This window comes from Kluyveromyces lactis (genome assembly GCF_000002515.2).
Source record: "Kluyveromyces lactis strain NRRL Y-1140 chromosome F complete sequence".
Lineage (NCBI taxonomy): Eukaryota > Fungi > Ascomycota > Saccharomycetes > Saccharomycetales > Saccharomycetaceae > Kluyveromyces > Kluyveromyces lactis.
The window spans coordinates 1,073,630-1,087,575 of NC_006042.1; the positions used below are offsets into that span (position 1 = coordinate 1,073,630).

The 13,946-nt window shown below is 39.1% G+C and overlaps 4 protein-coding genes across 4 annotated transcripts; 3 read left to right on the top strand and 1 right to left on the bottom strand.

The window, feature by feature from the left end:
- Positions 1-1,215: 1,215 nt before the first annotated feature.
- DSE4 (endo-1,3(4)-beta-glucanase) lies at positions 1,216-4,257 on the top strand (the record flags this gene model as incomplete). Its single annotated transcript, XM_455611.1, has 1 exon — positions 1,216-4,257. The coding sequence occupies one exon, from the start codon at positions 1,216-1,218 to the stop codon at positions 4,255-4,257; it is 3,042 nt and encodes a 1,013-aa protein (XP_455611.1).
- A 2,667-nt stretch (positions 4,258-6,924) lies between these two features.
- KLLA0_F11726g (uncharacterized protein) lies at positions 6,925-9,144 on the top strand (the record flags this gene model as incomplete). The annotated part of the gene is made up of 1 exon (XM_455612.1): positions 6,925-9,144. The coding sequence occupies one exon, from the start codon at positions 6,925-6,927 to the stop codon at positions 9,142-9,144; it is 2,220 nt and encodes a 739-aa protein (XP_455612.1).
- A 201-nt stretch (positions 9,145-9,345) lies between these two features.
- Positions 9,346-12,087, bottom strand: PFF1 (Pff1p; the record flags this gene model as incomplete). Its single annotated transcript, XM_455613.1, has 1 exon — positions 9,346-12,087. The coding sequence occupies one exon, from the start codon at positions 12,085-12,087 to the stop codon at positions 9,346-9,348; it is 2,742 nt and encodes a 913-aa protein (XP_455613.1).
- A 672-nt stretch (positions 12,088-12,759) lies between these two features.
- HEM12 (uroporphyrinogen decarboxylase HEM12) lies at positions 12,760-13,869 on the top strand (the record flags this gene model as incomplete). The annotated part of the gene is made up of 1 exon (XM_455614.1): positions 12,760-13,869. The coding sequence occupies one exon, from the start codon at positions 12,760-12,762 to the stop codon at positions 13,867-13,869; it is 1,110 nt and encodes a 369-aa protein (XP_455614.1).
- Between the last annotated feature and the right edge of the window lie 77 nt (positions 13,870-13,946).

Below are 13,946 nucleotides of genomic sequence, written 5' to 3' on the forward strand. Positions count from 1 at the left end.
CAACAATTAAACTTTAGTATGATTAACGTTATCGTAACTGTTTGCTCATAATCGAAACAATTGATTAATGATCTGCTGCCCTAAGAAGGAATGCATCTCCGATAGTACTTTCTATCGCTAATTAATGATGCGGATTTTAGGTATGATTATTTTACCGAATGTCTTACTTCAGGGTGATAACACTACCCTATACACGTTTTTTTGTTTACATGTGCCCTTTGTCGTTTGTTTATCTACGAGTTTGTTTGCTTCTGTTCGAGCTTTGTCGCATAGATTGCAAATATAAAACTTTTGTCAAGTTATAAGTGGGAGCCCAAACGGCAATTATGTGGCATTACCCGAACATCTCCTGGCAATAAGTACAATCATTCATTCATTAATCAAACAGGGTAAGTTGTTTTCTTGTGCACTCTAAAATTTTTGGTTTTTGCTGCGAGCTTATGCTGGGTTCATTAAATTAAGGTTTTTCAATTTTTTTTTTTTTTTAAATTTTGATCGCTCGAATGTTGCTGAACTTTTAAATTCATGGAAGCGTGCCACTCAAAGCTTCGTGGAATGGTCGAGAGTGAACATTGGTTTTTGTAATGCTGCACTCCAATTATTGAATCGATCTATCCCTTCCATGTTCGTGTTGGTTCCTGATATGGTTGAATTCTTTTGTATTGTACCTGGCATCACAGTGATTGTTTACTTTCCGCGATTGTTTCCTAGTAACTAGTACCTGACAATTACCTGATTTGGAAATGATATGAGAAAAGCCGTTACCTTAAATTATATGTTGGTTTTCCAGCATTCAATAATGGTCCGGTTTTCTCTATAATGAAGCAATGCTTGTGCTTGGTGCATGAAATTGATATTGATATTACCAACTCCAAACTTTAAAGTGGTACCTGATTTTTATACGTATGGTAGGATGATAATACTACCCAGCGGTAATAATGACTATTAACATATGCAGAAATGATCAGGAAACTAGCATGATATTTGTTGTTCAGTAAACGATGCTGTGACATCTGTAACCTATCAAGCGAGTAAGTTGCATATAAAAAGGCTTCATGATGTGATACCTTCAGGACCTGGTGCTAGGTATGTTTCATGTCACATAACTTTATTATTTGAAGCTTTTTGTTTTAGTATTCTTGTCCTCTCCCCAATCAACAGATACCAATACATACACAAATCTTCTACCTCAGCCTCTAGTATCCTGAAATTATCATGCTTCATCAGTTTTGGGTTTTGGCAGCTGCCTTTACACTATCGTCATCAGCATTTGCTGATGACTATGAATCATCCACTACGCGAACTTTATTCCCCACCAATATCAGCGGTATTGATCCAATTGCTAAACAAAGAGATGTTTTGTATACTGAACCAGAGGAAAACACCATCACTGTTGGCGAAGTTTACCAAAATGTGGCTGCTGTTTCTGTAGCCTCTTCCACGAAACCCACCCGTGTTTCTGCTACTAGCGTTCAGGTGACTTCACTTGGTACTTCCACCGTAATAATTGACCTGTCAAAAGAGGCAACTAGTGTTTACGAAGTTTCCCCATCGCAAGAGTCTGCTATCGTTTCAAGCGTCACTCAGCCCGAAGAGTCAACCATTGTTTCTGATGTTTCTGATGTTTCTGAAGACGCGACATACTTTTCATCTACCAGCAACAACGTTACTTCACAAATACCGGTTACTGAAAAATATACGGAAACAAAACCTACGTCCACATCTGTGATCTTTTCTACTTCAACCACAGCTGATCCTTCTGTAACCAAAGGTACAACACTTACTACCATTGAGTCGAAATCTCAACCTCTAGTTACTCAATCTATGGTCTCATCGGAGCAAACAGTAACCCTTGAAACCAGCACTCTATCATCGGACCAAACTTTCAGTCCTACGGGAATCACTACCACAGAAACAACCTCTCTCTCCACCTACACATCGACTGTTACTTCTACTTTTGTTTCCAGCTCGTATTCAATGGTGTCCTCTTTCTATGGAAATACAACGATGCTTTCTTACACAGCTATTCCAGTTAACTACACGACAACGCAAAAATTCACCTCCACGTCAGTTACCCAAGTTCCAACTGCGGTTCTAACCGATTCTTCTACAATCGTCGACCTTTTCGCCGCAGTTGCCACAAGTGAGCCATTATCGGTTTTCGCCCGTGTGGAAAACCCATTGGATCTGGCAGCTGGTGTTGATAACGGTGGCTTACCTTATGAAACCAACAAGTTCTACGGTAACTTCATCGTGGGAACTCAAGAATCAAGTGTCTTTGTTTACCCATATGTTCTTTTCAAGACTTCCCTAGGTATTGCTATTCAGCACACCAGCGCTTCTCAATATAGCTTTACTGACAGAAACTCTTTAATTAACCCATTGAACATCGCCTCTTTCGTTGTTTCTAGCGCAGAATTCCAGTCTGATTCTGGTGACATGAACTTTAAAGTGAGTGATATGTACCACGGCAGTTGTAATGTCAAGTTAGTATCCTCCGAAGATGCCTCCAACTACATCGAAACTCCTCTTGTTCAAGGTATGGGGTTCGTTACTTCTGTATTCCATGGTGATTTGACCCCATACCTGACATCGGCTGTGGGTATCTCCACTTTGACCCAGGAAACTTCTGACAATTTGGCTAGTGGCATTTTGAAATACCGCGTAACACTATTGAATGGTGTCGATTGGTTAATCTATGTTACTGTTCCAGATTCCATTTCTTCTGATGAACTTACATTAAGTATTGAAAATGGTAACATTGCCTTCAGCACAAATGACGGTAGCTCAATTGATGGTCTAATTGTTCAAATTGCCGAGGCTCCATCTGCTTCAGACTCAGAAACATACTACGACTCTGCAGCTGGTATGTACTTCACCAGTATGGAATTAGCAGGTACAAGTGATGGTAATACCGCTGGCTACAAATTTGTGTATGGCACCGAAGGTAAATCCATTAGTGGCGCTACGATGCTATTTACCTTGCCACATCATCTAAACTCTTTAACTGAAACTACTATGGCTGCTAACACTGGTATTCAGCTCGACTCCACCACCAAGGGTAAAATGACAGGATTTTTGACTACCTCCCTAGAGTTCCAAACTCAATTGAATGCTAATGTCAACTGGCTACCATGGTCAGAACAAAAGGGCGATGATCAATTGGTCTACACAAGTGAACAGCTACAATTATTGGCAAAGGTCGCTAATGAAGAGTTACAGGTTAGCATTAAAGATTCTATTCAGGGCTTAAACACATATTACATCGGTAAAGTCTTGGACAAATATGCTTTCATCTTGTTGACTTTGAGTGATATTATTCAAGATGAAACTGTAACATTGGAAACCTTGACCTCAATGAAGGAGGCGTTCGCGTTACTTGTTGCTAATCAACAATTGTACCCATTGGACTACGACACCAAATATGGTGGTATCATCTCCAGTGGAGATTTAGGATCTACTGAAACACAGTATGACTTCGGTAATACATATTACAATGATCATCATTTCCATTATGGTTATATCATCCATGCAGCAGCAGTGGTTGCTCATGTGGACAAAAAATATGCCGCTGGTGACTGGGTTGAAGCAAATAAGGACTGGGTTTCAGCTTTGATTCGTGATGTTTGCAATCCATCTTTAGATGACTCATACTTCCCACAATTTAGAATGTTCGACTGGTTCCACGGCCACTCATGGGCCGCAGGTTTGTTTGAAAATGGTAACGGTAAAAACGAAGAATCTTCAAGTGAAGATTATCATTTCGCTTATGGTATGAAATTATGGGGTGAAGTTACCGAAAACGATTCCATGAACAGATTAGGTTCTCTGATGTTGAACGTGCTAAGAGACAGTATGCAGGACTACTTTTTATACGAGGACTCTAACACTGTCGAACCAGGCCAAACTGTTTCTAACAAGGTTAGTGGTATCTTATTCGACAACATCATCGATTACACCACCTATTTCGGCTTGAACACAGAGTACATCCATGGGATTCAAATGTTGCCATTGACTGCAGCCTCCGGACTGATTAGATCAACAAAATTCGTACAACAAGAGTGGGAACAGAAATTAGGACCCATCATTGATAGCGTACAATCCGGATGGACAGGTATACTAAGGTTGAATCAAGCATTGTATGACGCTGCTACATCATATGAGTTTTTCGCTCAAGACGATTTCCAAACGTCATTATACCTTGATAACGGTATGAGTAGGACTTGGGCATTGGCATTCGCAGGCGGATTACAATAAAAAAATATCAACCACAATACGATTTCCCACTAACACAAAGGTGGACCCTATGTTTCTCATCTTTTTCATGAATTTTCAACGCTTTAATTTTCTTCATAGTTTGTTAGGTATATGCCCTTTATAGATCAAATATTGTAATACTACTATCAATAACACAAGTCAAAAGAAAAGCTTAGACAGCAGAACGTACTACTTCCAGCTATTAGATGGATCTACAAATGACGAATTGGTGACAATAATAGATAAAAAAAAACAAAAAAACAATGATCAGCTGAATACAAACATACTGTTACCAAAAGATAAATTGCAATAGTTGTTGCCTTCGCAGTCTATTGCCTGTGTGACACTCTCTGCCACATGTGATAAGCACAATAATTCCTCTTTTTCTTTTTCTGGTACACCTGTTAATTTGAGAAAAAATACGCATGATGATGCGCGATGCAGATTCGGATAAACTTGAAAAAAAAAGAAAATGCCCTCCAGAAATTGACCCAGTGTGTATCATGTCCCTGCATGTATGTACTTCTAAAGAATCATGCCGTAGTTCTTTCTTGTTTTTTTCTTATGTTTTTTTTATCGTGAGAAATATTGAAATGTCCCCCTTCTATCAACTTATAGAACGCTATATTTCAGCAGTTGCCGTGGTTGTGCTGTTCTCAATTCAAGGCTCGAGGCGTTTTGGAGCGGAAAGTTTTTGCATTTTCGTTGCCCTTTTCAAAAAGAGGGCCTACGCATCATGGAAAATCACAGGCAACATATATCCTACTATTAACTGAGTAAACAGACGTACCAATCAGTCCGGAAAAGCTAGTCCGTATTATCTACAAGGTTCTTTTCCCAGCACCTACCTTTAGCCATGTCAACGCCAGCAAATAGGGGAAAAACATATAACCCTCTCTTAAAAAAATACCATTCGAGTGCTTTTCCGTATTCAAACAGCCAGGCCCCTAAAACCGAAGAAAACAGACGAAATAAAAAAAAAAAATAATCAAATATATAGAAAAAGTTGTGTCCCTCCATTTATAGTCTAGTAATCTCGTGGAGGATCTAATTCGGGTGCCGTGACTGTCAGTTTCTATCTCCACCCAAAACTCCTGGATACATTTAGGCGAGGTTATTAGCCCTGGTGCTGAGACGCGGATTTCTGATTCTGATTCTGATTCTGACTTCTCAACCTTTTCCGTCAGGCGTTACAAAAAAAGGGTACGCAAATGCACTGCGGCGCAACGTCTTCCCCATTCCGCTTTTATTCCAACCATTAACAAGGCAACAAGAATAGTATGATTTCTTTTTCAACTACAAAAACCAAAAAGCTTTCTTCTATCGGTTTTTGCGCAGAAAGCCCGTAGCATATTTCCCACCTCGCCCCTCAGGGCCAAGGGATCCATAGGATCCACATAGCATCTAAGTAGCTGCGGAATGCCAGTCTTTTCGGCTCAAAGACCCCACTGAATAAAGAACGGAAATAAAAATCCAAAGAACGGAATAGAACAGTTTTTTTCTCTCCCTTACAAGGACACAAAAACGAAAGCTTCTCACAGAATAAAGCGCAGAGCAATATTACAATCGCGTCAGAATCGAAAATAAAAAAAACCGGCTTCATAAATCCTATGCGCATTCAAAACGACAATAGCTAGGTGGTTTCTTTTTTTAACTTAGGTGTTCAGTATTTCCGTTTTGCATAATTCTATGCCATGGTTACGATCCTTTTTTCCTAGTGCAGGCAGTAGCTTGCAGATATTCTATTTTGGTTTGCTTTTGGATCATAAATCTGTTGATTACATTATATACATGCAGACTTGTGGTGGTTGTACATTCCATTACTTCGCAGATTATTCCTCTTTATTTACTTATTCCCTCTAGCATGTCTTTTTTTTTTCCTGGTTTTTTTCTACGTTTTTGTTCTCGGCCATTTCCCGGTAACTATCGTTGCCTCTGGCTCCTTTGTCATGAATTCAGATTTGTTCATCAACCTTATCTTGGGTTCTTGTGTGCACTTTCGTTTTATTGTAATTTTGTTTTTTATTTCACTAATTTCCCTTTGCTCTATGTTCTTCTTGCAGTTCTCAATTTCATTTCTTCTTTCTACTTGTACCTATCTCGTTACCATTCAGTGGGAAACGAACTCTCAAACTAAGTACTCATCTAAGGTACGGTCAAACTATACAGATAGTGATATCGATTGCTCCAGAGTGTGCATCCTTTCCTTCCCTTGTTTCGTGCTATAAACTAGAAGAAATTAGTGAGACCAAAAACCAAAAAATCAAAACAAGAACCAAAGAATACGTACATTATTACCTTACTAATTCCAAGATTCAAATCGCAGAGGCTGTGAATTTTTTGTACTGCTATTTTCTCTTCACACTTTGTATTCCTGATTCTGCGTTTCGTCATTATAGTTTAACTCACAACCAGTGTGTGTTTTATTTTCGGTTTCCCATTCTTTCCGTTCTGAAATTTCGGTTTGCATTTATTCAACTTCTGAATAGAGAAAGTATTTGCATACCCTATAATCGAACTTGAGTCAGTTTTAAGTTCACGAACTACAGAAGAAAAAAGATTAAAGTAACTTCGGCACTCCAATTGCGCTTTGTACATCTGCAACTTTTGATACGGCCTGAAACACTAATCTGAGCTGTCCTTTTTTTTTTTTTTTTTCTTTCCTTTATGTCCGCGATGCATACTCCGTTGAATACCACTTTAGATCAGGTTGGGTTACTATGCGGTAGGACCGCTACCTCGATGGGGTTAATCCATATTGCTTATGATACTCTTTCCAGGCTCTTGCAAAGGAATCCTCAAAATGGAACTTGTCTTTTACTACTCTGTGAGAACTATTGGAAACAAAACCAACAACAACAGGAGTCAAATCATGCTATAGTAATAGATCTGTTGACCAAATCGTTACAGCATGATTCGGCTACTTCGCCGTTGGTTCGTTCGAGTAATATCAATGATAACAATGGTGATGCCAGTAATAACACTAATAATGGTAACAATATTAACAATAACAATAATAATAGTAATAACAGTAACAATAATAACACTAATAGCATTAGTACCAATATTAAGGGAAAAAGTGACAACGATAACTCATTAGCAAGGCAGGGACCCGGATCTTTATCCTCCAATTATTTGATTTGGACTTATTTGGCAATTGCATGTCTTCACACCAATCAGATCAGCCTAGCTTTGAAAAGCATCACTCAGGCTACTTCGTTAAATCCAGATGAACCATTTCTTTGGACTTTACAGACAAGAATCATTTCAAGGTGGTATTTCCTGTTAGCCTTGGATCCACAAATTCAACAGCAACAAGGGGCGTTGCCCACTATAGAAACTTTGCTACCTTATTACATCAACAGCATCGAATGGTCTACTGTGAAACGGGATCCTCTCATGCAATTGGAATCGCATATCTCGTTAGCTACCTTATATTTCCAGTTCTCTCTCTTCGAGCAATCCCTTGGTGAGATGTCGTTTGCTCTAAACTTATTGGATTCAATTCAAACTTCGATATCTTTAAATGAAAACCTTGCTAAGTTGACATTTATTTACAATTTCATCGCTATCTTGCACCAACGCTTAAATGACCCAGATAACGCGTTGCAGTTTTTGCACCAGGTGAAGGATTTAGCGCCAACTGAATCTCATGTCATCAGATGTTGTATCACTATGTCCGGAATATCACTTCTATCGAATAATGATCTGAAAATTGAGAACTCAATCTCATTGTTAACTACGGAATTAAACACCTTAACCAAGTTGAAATCAACAAAGGACGCATACTATTCAATCACATCTAATGAGGAATTCATGTTGAGGTATATGCTAGCCAGATGTCACTCTCATATGAATGACACGGGAACTAGCTATTACCAGTTCCAACAACTATTGAAGCTTTTCATTAACCATGACTATTCGCCTTTAGTTTGGACTTCTATCGCTTCGTTGTATCTACAACTGGATCAATTAGCCGATTCTTTACAAGCATACTCACAAGCTGTACAGATGGCAATGGATAAATTGAATGATCCAGCAATTGTAACATCTACTTCCAATTTTTCAAACGTTTATCTCTCTTTCAAGTTTTACAAATTGTTTGCTGCTTACGGTTGGTTCGGTATTTCCCAAGTATATTCCAAGACAGATCAGATAAAAGATTCTTTGAATGCCTTGGAACAAAGTATAGAGCTATTCAGATCAGTTGGTGACTTTGGTACCGCTCAACAATTGAAGCAATACTATGAGCAAGTTAGCCAAACTGCTTCCACTATGAAGAACCAAACCGGAACAGACCAATTTCTACCTCCAGATATTCCTATTGATCTATTATTAGACTTTTCAGTGTATCATTACATGCAATCAGCATTCATTGTAGAATCTTTAGATTCTCCTGCCCTTAACGCTAGAATCCCAGGCGTTGACTTGCAAGTACAGCCTACACAGTCATTATCACAGCAACCGCAACAGTTCCAACAACCACAGCATATGCAGCAACAATTAAGCCAGGTACCACTGTCCGCATCTCCTCCCCAGATATCAACGCTACAACAACAGCAACCGACACTTCAACAAGCAGGTATGTCTCAGAACACATCACCAGCACTGCCAGTAGTGATGGTTACCCAAAATCCAAACACACCTATAGAACATAACATTGGTATGACTGCAGTTCCTCAACATATGGTACAACCTATCCCATCTCATGTCCATCCTCATCATGCGCAGTCAATGGGAGTTTACACACTGCCTTACGTTGTTCAAAATGCAGCTGCATTTCCCGCGCAGCCAGCCGCTGGCGGACCACCTCCTATGTCGTTGGGATATATTCAACAGCAACCTCAAATTGCTCAAACTCATGTATCTCAGTCTAGATTTGGATAAACTGTGAAAATTATAATTACCAGGCTTTTAATAATTTAACGGTATGTAACAGCTTGTATTAAACACACACATTATCCTAATGAAATGTATGTATTAAAATTTAGCCGATTCATCACGTATGAAACAATCCTGTAATGATTATTATTTATTATGATACACAAATTAATGGATTTCAGTGTTCTTTTTAGATTAGTTATCAATTTATAATTCAAGATATTTGTGAATAGTTACCATCCCACTTTCTCTATTTGATACGATGAAAGTTTCAGGTAAGAATTGTAAAAGCTCGTTGTACGCAGGGATTTTTTGTACCACCTGCCCATTAACAATAGTTTCGTCAAATTCACCCCAGTAGCAATCAATGGAAACTCCAAGTGTGTCTGAACTTCCCTCAGCAGTATACTGAGGTATCCACTTCAATTGAACATCATAATATGGAACATTCCAACTGAGTTTGTGTAAAAGCAAAGAATCTATTCCCTCATCGGTTCTGTAGGAATGGGTTGTGGTTTCATTGCCGACTTTGAATTCGACCTGCTTTAGATGTTTCTTCCCTGTTGTATTGAATTTCATCAAACATAATCTGTTGTCTGCAACATTGATCCGTAGATCAGCAAAATATGGTTCATATTCAAAGTGCTCTTTATCATTATGAGTGTTTTTAACTACATCTACCTTCATGGGAATACCAAAGTTCGGCCACATGCCTTCATATACACACAGTTCTGTTCCTGACCCTGAGTCTTTGCAAGACACATTTGGTCTGGACGGTAAAGATGATAGAACTTCTTGAATATTAGCTCCAGCTCGACCGTATATTTCAACATTTTGTTTTGTTTCTCTTGAGATATCTATCCGTTGAACAAATCTGAGCTTAAGAGGGGCAAGCTCAGTATATGGAGCAGCAAATAATGAAAATGAAGCCGCCAAAATTGTTACAACTCCCAAAATAATCACTACAAATCGATTTAATTTGGTGGTGAAGGGGAGTAGTGGTGAGCATAAGAATATTGCTCCGTAAATAGCAAACTTGAAGACAGCTTCAGTTGCTTTGTTCGACTCTTGGACGGTCATAGACAAAGCGTCAAACAGATTGAATAGACTTTCCCATATTAAAAACGCATTGATTGGAACAGCCAAAAGATACTGAGCTGACCAGTCATAATTCAACGTTCTTTGTAGATATTGGACAGCACCAGGTAGGCTTTTTGATGAAGCAATAGGACTTGATTGAACTGATGAGCTTGGAGTATTAATGAGAGGAGATGTCTCAGTTGTTTCGGAATCTTCTGGCTGTCGTGGACATTCTATTGAATGGGTATCGTTTGTGTCTGGACGCATAAACTCAGAGTTGTCATAATCATTTGTCGCATTGGGCCTTTTACCAAAGCACATGGAACAGAGTCCAAACATGGAAGCAAGAGAAATAAATAGATAGAAAACGGTTACTGGATAAACTCCTGTAGCTTTAAATCCCGAACTGCTCAAATCCCATGTACACTTCAGCAAAAATAACCACGCTATTGCAGACAATTCGAGAAGAGATAATGTTTTGAAATCCTGAATTGGCCATAGGTATTCAAATAAGGCTAAAACTAAGGTATTAATAAGCAGAAACTCTGAAATGCAGAATAAGAATGGAAGTATGAAATTTCTTGACCATATAGTGGGATTCAATTGAAGTAGCAATTCCTTCGTAAAATAAATGGTGAAAGAAGACACAAACAGTGCAAATGGAATTCTAGTAAATAAAGCAGAAGTTGGCATTCTCCATGTTCCTAGTTTATTGCAAACTATTCTTAATAGAATAAGTGTAATGGGTAAAACGCAGAGCAAAACTATATTCCACACGTAAAGCTGTCTAGCAGATACAACGAAAAACCATTTGCTAATAATGTCAAAGTAGATAGCAGGGGATGAATTACTTTCATCATCGAGAATCTCCTGTGAAGCGGTGGTTTGATCTGCTACCACATATTTTGACAACTGCCAAGCAATGTTAAGCATATGCCATAGTGCAGCTTTACTAGTGTGCTGAACTGTATCCTTCCCCGTATGATACATATCTCTAGGCTTGTAGAAGGCAATGTCCCATCCTCGTAGACCGTTGAGTTCGTAAATCTTATAATCTGTTTCGCTGGAAACAAACCTGCTATAAAACCCTTGTTGATAGATGGAATTGCCGAAGGGCTGATCTTTTACGGATTTTTCATATAAGAGTGCGGTAGCTGTATCCGATGTCCTGAACAATGCAGCCTTGGAACCGGCACCAGCACCTTCTAGATTAATAACATATGATACAAGTTTGAACCACTCACTATAAGTGAATATGGTGGCTCCCAATAACCCAAATTCTTCATTATTGTTGAAGTTGAAAACGATGGTTCTTTCTGGTTGGTTTTCCGAGTAATACTGAAGTAACGCAAGAAGTGATACCACACCTTTCCCATCATCTGTGGCACCATATCCAGTTGGCACCGAGTCAAAATGGGCGGATAGTAGAAGGCCAGGTAACTGTGGTGACTTTCCTTCCACTTTAACCAAAATGTTCGAGGACTCGTAGTAAACCAGCCTGGTTTCGGTAGATGAATCGTTGAAAACGTCCAAATGTTGAAAGAGTTTAGAGACACCATTAGCAGAATCATCAGATACCTCAATAAACTTTGACTTTTTCGATATCTGCTCGACTCTTTGCAACAAATAGTCATGTACATTATCATTGAAATGAGAAGTGTAAGGATGAGGTTTCTCGGTAATGACTTGTAAATCATGCCAAGCTGCATCTAACAATGAATTTGATGACTTATCATCTGGTAAGTTTGACTTATATTTATTAGCATCGAACCATGTCAGTATACTAATAACCAAAACAGTAAGCACAAACAAGGTGCTAACGGTGGTCTTCCTAAACTTGAAAGTAGACCGAAAATAATTGGCCATCATTATAGTTGGACCAGGGAAAGAAAGAGCAGCCCTGAACGATCACCCGCTAATTTCTAAGAAATTGTAGGTGCTTGTCAAACACTTATTAATAAAACGAATGGAATAATACCTCTCTTTATCAGTTCTATTGATTTATTGTGACTGAAAACCCTTAAGTCTGTTTTGGTTTTAATTGTACATATTTCGATTATACTCATCTTCTCGAATGATAACTAGATAAAGAAAACGTACATATACACAGAGAAAAGGGCATTGACGAAGCTTTGCAGCCTTTAAAAGTCTCCAATAACAGAGTATTCATTAATCATAGGTATGTGCGTCTTCTACTCTTGTCTATCCTGTAGCTCATCCTTATTCCTTCTCGAGCATGTATTGGCGTCTTATTTGAAGAACTCACGTGCCGAGAAAGAAATTATGTTACCCTGAAAATAGATACTGGAGAGGAAAACATCAAACCCGTGCATGGTGATAACAGATGTGCCATGCAAATTTCCTCGAGACCTTTTGGGGACAATAGTTCATGCATATACGACCTGCATGGACGTTCTTAATAACAACGATTATCTGTACCATTGAAATTTGCTCTTCTACATTCAGGTCTTAGTAGTTTTCTTTTCGGTTAAGAGTGCAGGTTTACTGAAAAGTGAAACCATACAAAGACTCGTCGTCAAGATGCAAGTACAGAATGTTGATCGCTCCAAGTTCGCTCCAATGAAGAATGATTTGATGCTCAGAGCAGCTTTAGGTGAGAAGGTTGAAAGACCACCATGTTGGATTATGAGACAGGCTGGACGTTATTTACCAGAATACCATGAGGTGAAGAATGGTCGTGACTTTTTCGAGACATGTCGTGATGCAGAAATTGCTTCAGAAATTACTATTCAGCCCGTGAGACGTTACGCCGGTTTATTGGATGCAGCTATTATCTTCAGTGATATTCTTGTGATCCCTCAGGCCATGGGTATGAAAGTTGAGATGGTTGAGGGGAAAGGCCCTCATTTCCCGGAACCGTTGAGAACTGAAGAGCAACTACAAAAGGTATTGGATTATAAGGTCAACGTTTTAGACGAACTAGAATGGGCCTTTAAAGCTATCACTATGACTCGTACTAAATTGGACGGCCAAGTGCCTTTGTTAGGTTTCTGTGGTGCTCCATGGACGTTATTGGTTTATATGACCGAGGGTGGTGGATCGCGTTTATTCAGATTCGCTAAGCAATGGTTAAACGAATCGCCAGAATCATCGCATAAATTATTACAGAAGATTACTGACGTTGCGGTCGAATTCTTGTGCCAACAGGTAGTTGCTGGTTGTCAGATGCTTCAAGTGTTTGAAAGTTGGGGTGGCGAGTTAGGCTCTCGTGATTTCGACGAGTTCTCTTTACCGTACCTAAAGCAAATTGCGGAAAGAGTTCCACCAAGGTTAAAGCAGCTGGGTATCGAAGAACGTGTTCCAATGGTAGTATTCGCCAAGGGATCATGGTACGCACTAGACAAACTATGTGACAGTGGCTATAATGCAGTTTCTTTAGATTGGTCATGGGACCCTGCAGAGGCAGTAAAGATCAACAGTGACCGTGTTACCTTACAGGGTAATTTGGACCCTGGTGTAATTTACGGTTCGGATGAGATTATTACCAAGAGAGTCACTGAAATGGTTCATGGTTTCGGCGGAGGTAAGCAACATTACATTGTAAACTTTGGACATGGTACCCATCCATTCATGGATCCAGAGAAGATCAAATTCTTTTTGCAGGAATGTCACAGAGTCGGTAGTCAATAAATCTATCAAAAATCGGAAATAGACTACTACCTTTCTGCATCCAATTTATTTCATGTATATACCATTTCATTCTGTTT